This window comes from Procambarus clarkii, chromosome 81 (genome assembly GCF_040958095.1).
Source record: "Procambarus clarkii isolate CNS0578487 chromosome 81, FALCON_Pclarkii_2.0, whole genome shotgun sequence".
In the NCBI taxonomy this organism is placed as follows: domain Eukaryota; kingdom Metazoa; phylum Arthropoda; class Malacostraca; order Decapoda; family Cambaridae; genus Procambarus; species Procambarus clarkii.
In genome coordinates this window covers 15,442,622-15,456,989 of record NC_091230.1, presented here as the reverse complement: position 1 = coordinate 15,456,989, position 14,368 = coordinate 15,442,622, and the positions used below count along the sequence as shown (strand labels likewise).

Below are 14,368 nucleotides of genomic sequence, written 5' to 3'. Positions count from 1 at the left end.
ATATTGTGCATATTTAAGCTTTGGTTAGGTTAGGTGTTTAGGTTCTGTTGGCGATTATTTGTATTTGTAGTATGTGGGTGAAGCATTTGCAGCGTTGTGGTTCGAACAAAATTCGTCAGTGAAGCACTTGTTCCGGATATGTTAATTGTGATTCTTTTATCATCCTTAACTGCGCCCAACTCTTTAAGACAAAACTGTAAGATGCTCTTGTGTGAATCTAGACACAGATACAACAGAATTATTAATGATATCATAATCCATTTCATGTTGCCTTCTGAATACATGACAGAACTGATGAGTTAGCCAATCAATCTGCCTTGAAAGAAGGAATTGGCTATAACATTGGATTGCCTATAAGCAATCCAACTAATACATAAAAAAGGTCAACAAATAACCTTGTAAATCCAAGACAAAGTGAAGTCAACACTAGCAGTTATATCATCATATTGTTATGCAAGAGGAGCCACATATTCATATATGAATTATCTCATAAAATCAGCAGACTCCTAGATGTCACTACTGCTCGGCTTAGACTCGGTTATGAGTATCTTAGGGAGTTTGCATTTGTTGATGTAGACCTTACCAAATGTAAACTATCAGAACATTATTCGAACACCCTGCGTGTGATGGAGTGCGAAAAAAATAAACGAATTGAGAGATCAAATTTTTTTAAACATTTGTGATGGTTAAGTATGTAATTGAAAGTGATCTACCATAAATTTGATCCAATTATCAGCAGTTTTCTAACTGTAGGTAGAGTGCGCGGAGGTGATTGTAACCTTTCCCCCGGCGCCCACTGGATGGGTGAGGAGTGCGTGATAGGCAAATAACAATTGTATGTAATTAGCTCGGCTAACAAACTCTCACTCTTTATGCTAGGATCTCTTGAGCCCACATGTCGGTTTGATACTCTTTATGTTAATAAATTATGTAACTAGCTCATCAGGGCTGTAACTTGCTTAGCAAAACAAATGTTGAGGTTCAGTTCCGAAGCCTATTATGTGCTCCTGTAACATTTTCCACCACAACTCACAGGACGGGTGCGGGGTACATCCTAAATGAACTGAACAACATTGCAAGGGATGTACGTAACAGGATAAGGGTGTGTTTCCCTGGGGCAGAGAATAGCCATGCAACTGACAGCACGGCCAATATTTTGTCTGTTAATGGCAGGGAGGGAATTGTCAGGGAAAGCACCATGTTGTTGTTATAGATTAAGCTACTCGGAACAAGTTCCAAGTAGCACGGGCTATGGTGAGCCCGTAACTTACCTGGCACAGGAGCGGTGTAGAAAGCACCACGTTGTTGTTATAGATTCAGCTACTCAGATCAAGTTCGAAGTAGCGCGGGCTATGGTGAGCCCGTAACTTACCTGGCACAGGAGCGGGGCAAGAAGCACGGGTTATGGTTAGCCTCGGGTTGAAAGCACCAAGCCATTACGACTTATAGCACTTAGAAGGGGTCAGGATAAGGATTTGGGATGGGACGGGGGGGATGGAATGGTGCCCAACCACTTGGATAGACGGGGATTGAACGCCGACTTGCATGAAGCGAGACCGTCGCTCTATCGTCCACCCCAAGTGGTTGGCGTGTCTGTTAATGGATGCAAGCCCGTTTGTGGGGCATGAAAGAAAACGTTAAACAGGAAGTAAGATTCCAAAGGAGCCTATGAAGCCATGTCCCGTCAAACACGACGAAACTACAACGTTAGACCAACTTTGTAACACCTAACAAGTAGTAACACGTATCTAGCAAGTTGTATCAACTTTCTAACACGTCATAAAACGTTATAACAAGCTGTAACAGTTTTGTAACAAGTTGTAATAAGGTAACAATAGGGACCGTTACGTTGTGTGTTTACAGGGGGGGGAGCCAAAAATGTAAAGCTAAATCCAAAAATCCTTTTCAAAGTTTACCAGAAAACAAGTACAATGTAAACTGTTCCTCTTGTAAGTTACCTAAATTTGCCTGAGGTCCACCATCTCTAGTGTATCAACAGAGACAGGAAGCCGGCGGCCTGTCAAATGGTCTTTCATTATTCTTGAGGATTTTTTTTTTTTTTTTTTTTTTTTTTTTTTTTGACCGCTTGTATCGCGGTCTCTCAGCATATGTCTTCTGGTGCTACGTCCACGGCTCCTGGGCTTGGGAACCAGCGGGCTACGCGCGCCCTTCTCCAAGTGTGGTCACGTAATGCTCCCACGGTAGCCTCTCTATACAGTTCCTGTGTGTCTCTTGGTAATGCTGAAGCACTGCTCGTTGTTCCGTGCTACAGCCAGCTAGTGGAACACTGCTCGTTGTTCCGTGCTACAGCCAGCTAGTGGAACACTGCTCGTTGTTCCGTGCTACAGCCAGCTAGTGAAACAGGCTTTCACCTTGTATATGTTCTCCAACCCATTCATTTAACTTCCAGTCTATATGCCCCACGGAGAAAATTTTGAATATAGATATTACTAAGAAGTGGGCACATTTTTCACATTGTGACCTGCTCAGTAGGATCATGTTCATGGCCAAAGTATCCTTGCTAAGTGATCAGTAAGCTCATGGGATGGCTTTAATAAGATTCCCACCAAGCCAAAAGGTCCTGAGTAGTTTCGTGGTGAGGTGGGTGTTTGGATTCCAAGTCATCTTATCTATTCTGGTGGTAAAGTGGGTGCTTGTGTATTAGGTCCCCGATAGGTAATTTCGATAGGTTGGGAGTCTTAGTATTCTTGTTATAAGGTGTGAGCGTCAGGGGTACCAAGGTGAGCGTCAGGGGTACCAAGCCTTCAGTGTCCTCCTTGTAGGGGAAGTTTTGTTTATTTGGCTCGTGTATGTAACTGCAATGTTCTGATGCTGTAAACATAAATTTGAAATGTGTTCTAAGCTAGTAATATTATACCAGTTGATCAATTAGATGATTATTTTATTTTGATGCTGAAGAATTAATTTTGTTAGGCTCCGTGTGTTCCTTGTCTCGTATTAAGCTTCCTTCAACTTACTTTTTCGAGATTAAACCCGAGGTTAAAATTTTTATCTTGTTTTCCTCGATAAAAGACTTAGCATTTTCATACACAATTATACTGGTACAGTTTTAGCGATACTATATATAATCAGGTGTTTTACATGAAAAATAAAATGGGTTTTCGTTCAAATACTAAAATTCCTGTTGTCGGGGAAAGGAATTCTGTACTTGGGTTCAAGGTCCCCCAAGGTCAACTACTGACATTCCCCAGAACACAACCCACAACAGTTGCCTAACTCCAGGGGCACCTGTTTAACTTCTAGGTGAATAGACATCAAATTTATTTGACATTTATTTCTATGTGCTTTAATATACCTGCAATTTTTCTCTTATCTTTTATTTTTTTTCTTGCTGTGTAACTGTTATCATTTATATAAATTTTGCAAGTATTTACCTACTTAAAATTGCCCGAAACGCTGCGCGTACTAGTGGCTTTACAAGATTGTAATTACTATCCTATGTATCCTTACAATCCTAATGTACCTTCTTGTATATATATAAATAAATAAATAAATAAAAATGAAAGGAAACTTACCCAATCCTTTCTGTCCTGCCTGGGGATTGATCTCTGGTCCATTGATTGCCAACCGAGGACGTGGACTCGGAAGTCCACGTCCAGAAATAATATAAGAGAATAATATAAACAGAAGCCATAATATACGTATAACAAGAGAGGCGTGGGTGGGTCTAGGCTAGAGAATATATGGGTCACGAGACCGTGAGGAACGCCAGCGGGCGAGGCTGCACATCGCGGTCGGCCATCAGCACGGACGGACGCACTACACCTCAGTTTTTTTAGATATATACAAGAGTTGTTACATTCTTGTACAGCCACTAGTACGCGTAGCGTTTCGGGCAGGTCCCTGGAATACGATCCCCGCCGCGAAGAATCGTTTTTTCATCCAAGTACACATTTTACTGTTGCGTTAAACAGAGGCTACAGTTAAGGAATTGGGCCCAGTAAATCCTCCCCGGCCAGGATACGAACCCATGACATAGCGCTCGCGGAACGCCAGGCGAGTGTCTTACCACTACACCACGGAGACTAATTGTCTCTAGAGTCGCTCTACTGCTAAAAATCCACACTTATCATATCTCTCCAGTTTTCATAACTAAAACAATTATTTTTTTTTACACTTTAACACTGGTTGGGTGGTTGTTATCTCGTCTTGCATGGAAGATCAATTTAAGTATTGTCTCTTAATTATCATGATCCACTTTCAGTGTGTATGTAAATTGCTTTGTTGTATAATACAACACTTATTGCATCAAAGGCGATGTGGTGCCGCGATCAAGTGACGAACAGCTGACATTATCTCTCACACTTATCAACTTCTCTTAACAATCTATTCTTCCGGCCCCTTTTCACTACTCACCCTGTGGGTTAGTTTTTCTATATGTAAAGCCAACCCAGGCGCTAGATATTTGCAGAAGTGTACCCAGCTTATCTATATATACACCGAGTATTTTAAGTCCCGAGCTGTGTAAGCTGCTAAAATATACTTGCTGAATGGCCTGTAAGCATGTATGGTGGCCTTAATTAATTAATAACTCAACGGTGGTTGGTAGATCTTAAGCTCAATATCAAACCAATAAAGGTTGTTCCATCCCGTAATTGAATTTAACTACCTCATAATTTTGAAGTAAGTCTGGTACACTACACAGTCTGTTTTTAAGTCTGCTACCCTCATGTGGACTTGTATTTTATGTGTCGCATTATAATAACTGTATAGTAGATTAAAAATCTGTTGCAAAGGGTGTGTGCGCAGATAGACTTTATAACTGCACTGCAAAGATACGTAATATGAATAATGCATGCGATAACAGTAAATTACTGACATTTATGTTAAGACAAGATGGTGTACCCGGCTGCCCCCCCCCCCCGGGTCTCTCTCCCCCTCCCCTCCATCTTCTCTCTCCCAGTTCTTGTTGTTGTTGTTATAGATTCAGCTACTCGGAACAAGTTCCAAGTAGCACGGGCTACTTGGAGCTTATTGTTCCAGGTAGCGAATCTTTAATAACAACAACAACCTCCTCCCCCCCTCTATCTACACCTCTCCCAATTCCCCCTCCCCATCTCTTCACTCTCCTACTCTGTATCCCAATCTCCTCATATCCACCTTTCCTATCACTCACTTCCCACTCCCGTCTTTCAGATGTAATGTTACGAAGCACTGAAAAAACTGCGAACTCTATTGAAAATCCATTCAAGTTATCGTAGGAGTCACCGGTAAACAAGATTTAACAAACTAGATGTTATAAAAATATTCGACAATAATATAAAATTAAAGTGTGAGACATCATGCGATAAATATTAGAAATATCTTAGATCATTAGGAATTGTAATAACCAGAATGTAAAAAGCGTTACTGGCATTAAAACTGGCTATGCCAGCAGGTAAGGACCCCCTCATGCCTGTGGTAGGTGAAGCGTTCCTGTTCTTAATGAGATCTCCTTTAATGGGATCTGAATGAGCATTCATTTAGGCCCCTTAACTCGACATTTGGTTCCACAGCGCCAGTTCTGCTTACCAAAAATGGCCCACTAGATACTGCCACCTATGGGCTAAGATAGCATTGCTGTGACAGGCTACAAAGCCTAACCCAGGATTCGTTAATTAAGCCTAGCACTGAATTATAGTTAGTTGTTGAAAGATTCTTAAAATTGTAAAGTTAGTTCTGATACATGAAGAACAGCAATAAAACTGGTACACTAAATGAATGTGACAAATCTAACAGTATTAAGTTATATCATTGTTATGTGTAGTCTTCCACTACCGCTCACAGGACGAGTATGAAGGAAGGAATTATCAGGGGTAAAGCGCCAAGCCATTACGATTATGCTGTGAAGGGGGTCAGGATAAGGATTTGGCATGGGACGAGCGAGGGGGGGGGGGGTAAGGAACGGTGCCCAACCACTTGGACGGTCGGGGATTGAACGTCGACCTGCATGAAGCGAGACCGTCGCTCTACCGTACAGGACAAACATATCAATTGTGACACTAGCTCTCCACATATGTCAGTTGCTTAACTTAGACACTGTACTTGTGGTCGATCTCCAACTCGTTGTTGATGTGACGACTTATACTGAATTTTGTAACTAGCTCATCAAGATTGTAACTTGCTTAGCTAAATGAATTGTGGGGTTCAGTCCCTGAGCCCATTATGTGCCTCTAACTAAAACTACCGTCCAGTCCAAGTGGTAGGGAGGACGAGTATGAGCTGTATACCAAATGAACTAAACATACTCGTCCACAAGGAACAAAGAGCAAGTCACACCGTCACAAAAACACTAAAGCTCATGGAAACAAGTAAGAAACGTATCATCATCGGAGACAAAAAGTAGATGGCGTAACAGTTAGACCAGAGTGGGCGGGCTTCACTAGAGCGCAGCGGAGGGGATCTAGGCAGGTAGGTGACAGTATATTAAGGTCATTCATTTATCATCCAGCCCCACGGGAGACATTTCCCGTCACGCAGGGTGCAGTCGCACCTCCACAGATCTCCAGTATCAGCTAATGATACTGGTAATGGCTCAAAAGGGCCACCACTTACGGGCTATTCATGCTCTTGCCACCTGTTGGGTGGCTTAATCTTCATCAATCAATCAATCATCCAGCCCGTCCTCTCGAGCATTCACAACGTCACGAAACTGATGTACTAAATTGCCCCAACCTAACCTAACCGAGGACCCACCAATAGAAGACGGGACATCACGTCAATTTTGCGAGCTGTGATGATTTTAAATACATCAGTTCTTAGCCTGTTTGGGCGATTTATACGTCAAAATGCGATGTAATATTGTTATCGTAATTGGACTTTTGCTCTAAATAGAATAACAGACCCGGAACGGTAAAGCAGTATTAGTCATTTACACTATTCACCAGGCCAATAATATTGAGTATTAGATGATAAAATATATAGTATTTTATATATGTCGATATACAAATATATATCGTCATTTCAAGTATAGGAGTTATTATATGGCATGTATAATGAGGCACGCAGACAGACGCGTACACCGTTAGCCGCAGGAGGTATAAGGGGACCGCTGGCAACCTCTCCAGCGGTGTCTAACGGTACGCGAGCGAGCGCCTGACGGAGTTGACCTCACAACCTCAACACCCATATACTGCAAGCTCCAAGTTGACGTTGTTTTAAATTCACCTACTGAGTTCCCAGTAGCACGGGCTATGGTAAGCCCGTGATGGACTTACCTGGCACAAGAGCGGGGCTGAAACTTGAAGTTCCAAGTCGTCACGGGACATATATATATATACATCACTCTAGATAAGTAATACGCACATTTACACACACTATTTATTGTATTTATTTATTTATATACAAGAAGGTACATTGGGTTTGTGAGAATACATAGCATAGTATTTACAATCTTGTAAAGCCACTAGTACGCGCAGCGTTTCGGGCACGTCCTTAATCTAACAGATAATTTTAAGTAGGTATATTCTAGCAGAATTAATAAAATGAAAGCAAATACATCGCAAGAAAAAAAATGAGATGAGAGAGATTAGTAAGTATATTAAAGCACATTGGTATATTAAAGCTCTGATTGATTACATTGACAGCTTGATTGGTAATTAAACAAGATTAATAGAACCATACAGCAGATTGATAGCACATACACACTACTGTTGTTGAGATGTATACAAACACAACTGTAGATGATAAATATACAAACATAATTCTAAATGAGAAATATACACATATGTATGAATATGTCTGTATGTATGAATATATACAGACTACTTTAGATATGAAATATATACACGACGAACTGAAAAATGTACATACACACAACTGAAGAGGAGAAACACATGTCTAGATAAGTATATATATGCACAAAGCTATAGGTAAGAATATATATACAAATCTAGATAAGAATACATATCCGACTTTAGATAAGAATATAAATATTCGACTGTATATGTGAATATACACACATGGCTGTAGATAAGAATATACACACACGACTGTATATAAAAATATACACTCACGTGCGAATATATACACTTAACTGTCGATAATGATATACACACACGACTGTAGATCAAAATATTGACTGTCGATAAGAATATGTACTATAAACGACCGTAAATAAGAATATATACATACGACTGTAGATAAGAATATACACGAATGTTGTTGATCTGTGATCCTAGTTGGGTTAGCCATGATGCCAGTGTCCTCACACAACTCATTATCAACTGGCGTGTATTCTTTGTATGTATGTATGTATGTATGTATGGTGTATGTACACCATACATGTACCGGCTCCCTGATGCTCGGTCACATCTCTAGGATTATGGTTGTGGATTATAAGGATTATAAGTTGATTAAAATAATGTCAAATAATGAAAATCAAACTACACAAAATTGAAACGAACAAAACAAGATCCTTATCATTTGGCACTAATGTGAATGAAAATCTGAAAAAAATATATATATTGCCGGAACACAAATGAAGGTGTTTAAAGAGGCAGTTGGACAGGTTCCTACAGGAAGTACTTAGTCAGGTGAGACGCTCCAAGCAACACCATTTCAGATTAAAGTTACCAGAAGACAACCCTGGCTCCAGGCCGAGCTTCGGGTGTAGAAGTCAACAAACCGACTAATGTTATCTTAACTGGCAAATACGTCAGCTGGAAATGGCCGAGTGAAAGCCTAGGCGTGAGTTGAGGACCGGCCGCCATGTAGTTTTCGATTTTTAGTCTTTCACGATTTTAAGGTTGTTTAAGATTCGCTACCTTGAACAAATAGTTCCAAGCAGCACGAGCTATGGTGAGCCCGTAGTGGTCTTAAAATTTTAAGGAATTCACCCAAGTGCCACCATAGTGGTTGCAATGCAGGAATAAGGTCGAAATCTGAGAGCACTTTAGATATTAATATTGTCCGTGAATTCACTAGACAATTTTGGCCGAAACACCCCTCAGCGGGTGTCACTAGTGGGTGAAACAAATGACAAGATACACTATAATATGCAAACTGTTTTTATATGAGACTGATAATTCCGCCACCGCCCACAGGATGGGCATGGAGTCCGTAATAAACTAAGTAACCTAACTAGATGAAACTTTAATTGTATCCTATCATTAAATGAAAATGTCCTAATTACGTCAACCCATCCTCCTGAAACTTGTATAACTATTTGGTCGAAAGTACCAATATGACGTGATGGACCAGCTGATAGAATTGTGTATTATTAATTTTAGAGAGTCCGGAAAAAAATAAAGCTAAAAAACAAACTTACATTCCTTGGCCTATTATAGCACACACATATATGTACCTAAGTGTGTATTAGGCCTAGGATTGTTAGGGGACCTTATGTATTAGGCCTAGGATTGTTAGGAGACCTTATGTATTAGGCCTAGGATTGTTAGGAGAGCTTATGTATTAGGCCTAGGATTGTTAGGAGACCTAATGTATTAGGCCTAGGATTGTTAGGAGACCTTATGTATTAGGCCTAGGATTGTTAGGAGAGCTTATGTATTAGGCCTAGGATTGTTAGGAGAGCTTATGTATTAGGCCTAGGATTGTTAGGAGAGCTGAGGTTTTATATTAATGTTGCTGATATATATATAAAAGTTTCGACCATAATATGAGAAACAGGTCTCGTTAACGTGGTTCTTATACGCAACAACGTTCACGTGTAGACTCTACCGGTTCTGCCCCAGAGATGGTTTTTCTAAGGCAGATGTAACTCAGTCAAATGGCAGGCTACGACGACTAGGGCGTATGGAGAGAAACCGGCCGTGACCTAGAAACTGGAAGTGGTAGTGGGGGGCGGGTTCCCACAACCCACCAGACAGGATACTGGCGGTAACGCTTCCCCTCCAAGATACATACTCCCCTTCGGCGTGTGTGTATGTGTGTGTGTGTGTGTGTGTGTGTGTGTGTGTGTGTGTGTGTGTGTGTGTGTGTGTGTGTGTGTGTGCACTCACCTAGTTCTGCTTGCGGGGGTTGAGCTCTGCTCTTTCGGTCCGCCTCTCAACTGTCAATCAACTGTTACTAACTACTAACTCATTTCCCCCCCCCCCCACACACACACTCCCAGGAAGCAGCCCGTAGCAGCTGTCTAGCTCCCAGGTACCTATTTACTGCTCTGCTAGGTAACAGGGGCATCAGGGAGAAAGAAACTTTTTGTCCATTTGTCTCCGCCTCCACCGGGGATCGAACCCGGAATCTCAGGACTACGAATTTGAAGCGCTGTTCACTCAGCTGTCAGGTGCCCTAACATCTCCAGTTTGGCTGGCTGCCACCAATACGGCAGCCATGGTCTCATCTATCGTAAGACACAGGGAAAGATTGCCAGACATGAAGCAGTCAATGACATCATCAAGAGAAGTTTAGCTATAGCTGAGTGTCCAGCACAACGAGAACCTCAGTTGTGCAGACCTAACAACAGCCACAAACGCCTAGATGGAGTCTCCCTGCAGCCATGGAAGGAAGGTAGACAGGTCGTATGGGAGTACACGTGTGCGTCTACACTGGCTGATACCTATCTACCTCACAGTACAGCTGAGGGAGCCGGAGCAGCCACCTTCAGGGAGATCCAGAAAACTAGTAAGCACAGGGGCCTAGAACGTTCTTACAGCTTCGTACCAATTGGCTCTGAGACCCTGGGCGCCTGTAGTAAATGTGCATTTAAGTTCCTAAAGGAGGTGGGTTAGGAGCTCATTAGACAAACTAGAGACTCAAGATTGGCCAGTTTCCTGTTCCAACGCCCTGGATGGGGTCTTCCAACTCTGTTTTCTGTAAATTATTCATAATAAATAAATATATAATATATATATATATATATATATATATATATATATATATATATATATATATATATATATATATATATGTATATATATATATATATATATATATGTATATATATATATATATATATATATATATATATATATATATATATATATATATATATATAAAATAAAAACTCGGGATAAAAGATAAAAACTCGGGAGTTTAGCCTTAACATTTCGACCTCCCAAGGACACTCGCCACTCGCCATGATAAGAGATCTATACATATATATATATATATATATAATATATATACACACTATACATATTGTATAGTATACATACTATACAATATGTGTCTATTGCGTCTTAACGGAAGGATTAATTATTAAATCCAACCTTAATGGTGTTTGGTTATTTAAGAAGTTTTCATAGAAGTACACAAAGTTTTCATCTTCCTTAAATTGCTTAAGCTGAGACGTCTTGTATACCATAAATCATCAAAAACTTCTTGTTACCTATAGTGTAATTATTTGTTACCAAGTATTTCTTAAGGTGCGTTTTTCTCCCTCCTTCAAAAAATTAATTTCGTTAAAAACTATTCCAAACTAATATGCTTTATTTGCTGTTAGGCTTACGGCTTAATTAACCACGAGGGTAATATGCAATCAGTCAATACAGGGAGATGTCAATCAGGCATCTACATGGAAGAATTGGCGCTGTAACTGCTGGCGCGCCTCGCTTAACCTGCGACACTCACTCAGGTGAGACGCGCCTCACCAATCAAGGAAATTGAAATTGAAATAAGTTTATAAAGGAAGTCAAACGTTCACCAACACGTCCGCGTACATTAAATCCTCACCTCTTGAAGGCGTTTCGTTCGGTGAATACCAATGGCAATCTATGGATTACCCTGGGCATTAGCCCAACGCTGTAGGTGAATGAGGACTTCTTGTTTGTTGACATTTTATTAGAAATATTCATTTACTTTCACCAAAAGTATCTGGGTTGCTTGAGACTTCCAGAACCCAGGTCTGGGGGAAAGTTAAGCGCCTGGGAAACTTTTCAGATGGCGGATTTGCTTATATTATATTTTATACTAGTGGGTGAGTGTGTGTGTACTCACCTAGTTGTGCTTGCGGAGGCTGAGCTCTGGCTCTGGCTCTTTGGGACCGCTCCTCAACTGTCAATAAATCAACTGTTTTTTTTCACACACGCGCACACACCCAGGAAGCCGCCCGTAGCAGCTATCTAACACCTGTTGTGTGTGTGAATGATAAAGATTAAGCCACCCAAGAGATGGCACGGGCATGAATAGCCCGTGGTATGGTGCAATGCAATTAACTGCTTCTGACACCTCAATCCCCATGGACAAAATGAAGGAGATCGAGGGAGAGAATATGTAATAGGAAAAATTCGTTTTGGATCCAAGTATTTATGGAGATTTTGTATGAAAGCGACAGAGTAGCAGAGTTGCAGAATCTGTGGTACGGGAGTGGATATCGCCTTGCCCACTTGAGAGAATGTACCTACCTAATCAACATTAGATACATTCGTAATATACTAAATATCACTTTGTTTTAGGTGGGAAACAGACAATTTATCAAAGATATTATTCTTTCTCAGCTGATAAACTGTTTTATAAATGCAACCTAAACCCTTATGACTGAGGAAAAATCTACAGGTTTGGTAAAGTTGCTTGATGAATCCTTGGTGATATTATAACCCGACGTGCTTCTTTGTTCCTCAGAGTGAGCGAGCTGCTGGCCGTCGTCAGTCTGACGTCCACCTGCATGTTGTTCCTACACACCAGCCACCTGCAGGCCCAGCTGGCGGTCTACACCAACCATCTAGACCAGACAACGGGGCCACACAACCAACATCGTAAGGCACATAATATATTTACCCTATAGCTTTGATTACTATAACAGTTATGAACAAACATCGTTACAGGAATTTATTGGAAAATAAGCCGAAAACTGTTTTTTGGATGAAAAAACATCGATTATGCCAGTTTTTTTATTGGTTCGTTTGTTTAATTTTGTTGGCAGAGTACTAAGCCTATTATTGTTCTTGTGCAGGCGATGAGTCACAATAACGTGGCTAAAGTATAAGGACCAGACCACACACTAGAAGGTGAAGGGACGACGACGTTTCGGTCCGTCCTGGACCAGTCTCACAATCGACCTGAGAATGGTCCAGGACGGACCGAAACGTCGTCGTCCCTTCACCTTCTAGTGTGTGGTCTGGTCCTCATTGTTCTTGTATTTTGTTTTATTAATATATTTAAGTAGGTGCACATTAATACAGTAACACTATACCAGGTGTGTGTGTGGCCCGCGACGCTCTGGCTCCTTCATCCCCACCTCCACCACCAAACTAGCGTTGTTTATCTTAAAAGTACTGCATATGTATTACCAAATTGATGTGGTGAGTCTATTTAAAAGGAGCCTGAAGGTTCCAAAGTGTAGGATTTTTGTGAATATTACTCCAGTAGATATCAGATATTTTCGGGTTTAAGCAACCTAGTGCACGAGTTTTAGCAGTCCGTTTCAAAGATAAATTATAGACCTTTACTGCATTGAACATTGCAATTGACGAAATTGATGATGTAACTGATACAGTAGAACATGCAATATTTTTATGGATTGCTGATGAAATTATGCAGGAAACAAGAGTTTATGGAATTTATATCAGTAATGAGCTTGGTCGGAATGCTTGTCAATTGGGCGTTTATTGGACAAAAGCTGTAAACCCGGCTTCAAATGATGGGTGGAAAAGCTGGTATGGCTTTAAACCTGAAAGAATTGCTACTGATTGTAAACCCCAGCCATGTATTTCGCAATTGCCATTGCATTATTCATACAGAAACGTTGTGCAATAAACATTACACATTGATAGCACGACCCATCCCACGAGTAGTGGGATGGGTCGCTCGTGGGTAGCACAGTATACCCACGAGCAACGGCAACTATCCGAGCACAGTCTTAACCACAGACAGATCAACTGATACACTAATGAGTTACGTGGGGGAAATACAAATTTTCATGGAGCAGAAAGGAAAGTTACCTCAGGGCACAATCAAATTAATAACATTTTCCACAACATAATATTTGAAATACCCAAAATGTGTCCAAGTGTGAAAACAAACACAATTGGGAACACTAAAGTTACCATACAAGACCGAAATGTTACCACAGAATAACGCCTTGTTATCACAAAGTACTTAAAAAGTGGCTGAAAAGTACCTCAACATATAACAGAGTATTACGAACGCCACAAAATATATCAGTCACCATTAAGCTGCCACAGAGTGCCACGATCTATCCCAAAACAAGCAGGAAAATAATATGAACTCTCCACAAAAGACCCAAAAGGAAGGAAACTTACAGCGAAGTCCCGCTGAAACACTGATTCCCGAAATCAACACCAGGTAGACGGCAGGTAAGTAACCGTACTCTACATTTATCATAAAGTACCATAACGCTTGTGCTCGATCTCCAATCCCTTTATGATGTGACGCCTTATACTGAATTTTGTAACTAGCTCATCAAGATTGTAACTTGCTTAGCTAAATGAATTGTGGAGTTCAGTCCCTG

At 40.8% G+C, this 14,368-nt stretch overlaps 1 protein-coding gene across 1 annotated transcript in view; it reads left to right on the top strand.

Annotated features, from left to right (window-relative positions):
• The window catches only part of LOC138349815 (heparan sulfate 2-O-sulfotransferase pipe-like), a 51,095-nt gene that overhangs the window by 10,641 nt on the left and 26,086 nt on the right, over nt 1–14,368 (top strand). Inside the window, exon 2 of the mRNA XM_069315180.1 lies at nt 12,520–12,653. Within this exon, the coding sequence (XP_069171281.1) occupies nt 12,520–12,653 (134 nt within the window). The remainder of the gene's footprint in view (nt 1–12,519; nt 12,654–14,368) is intronic.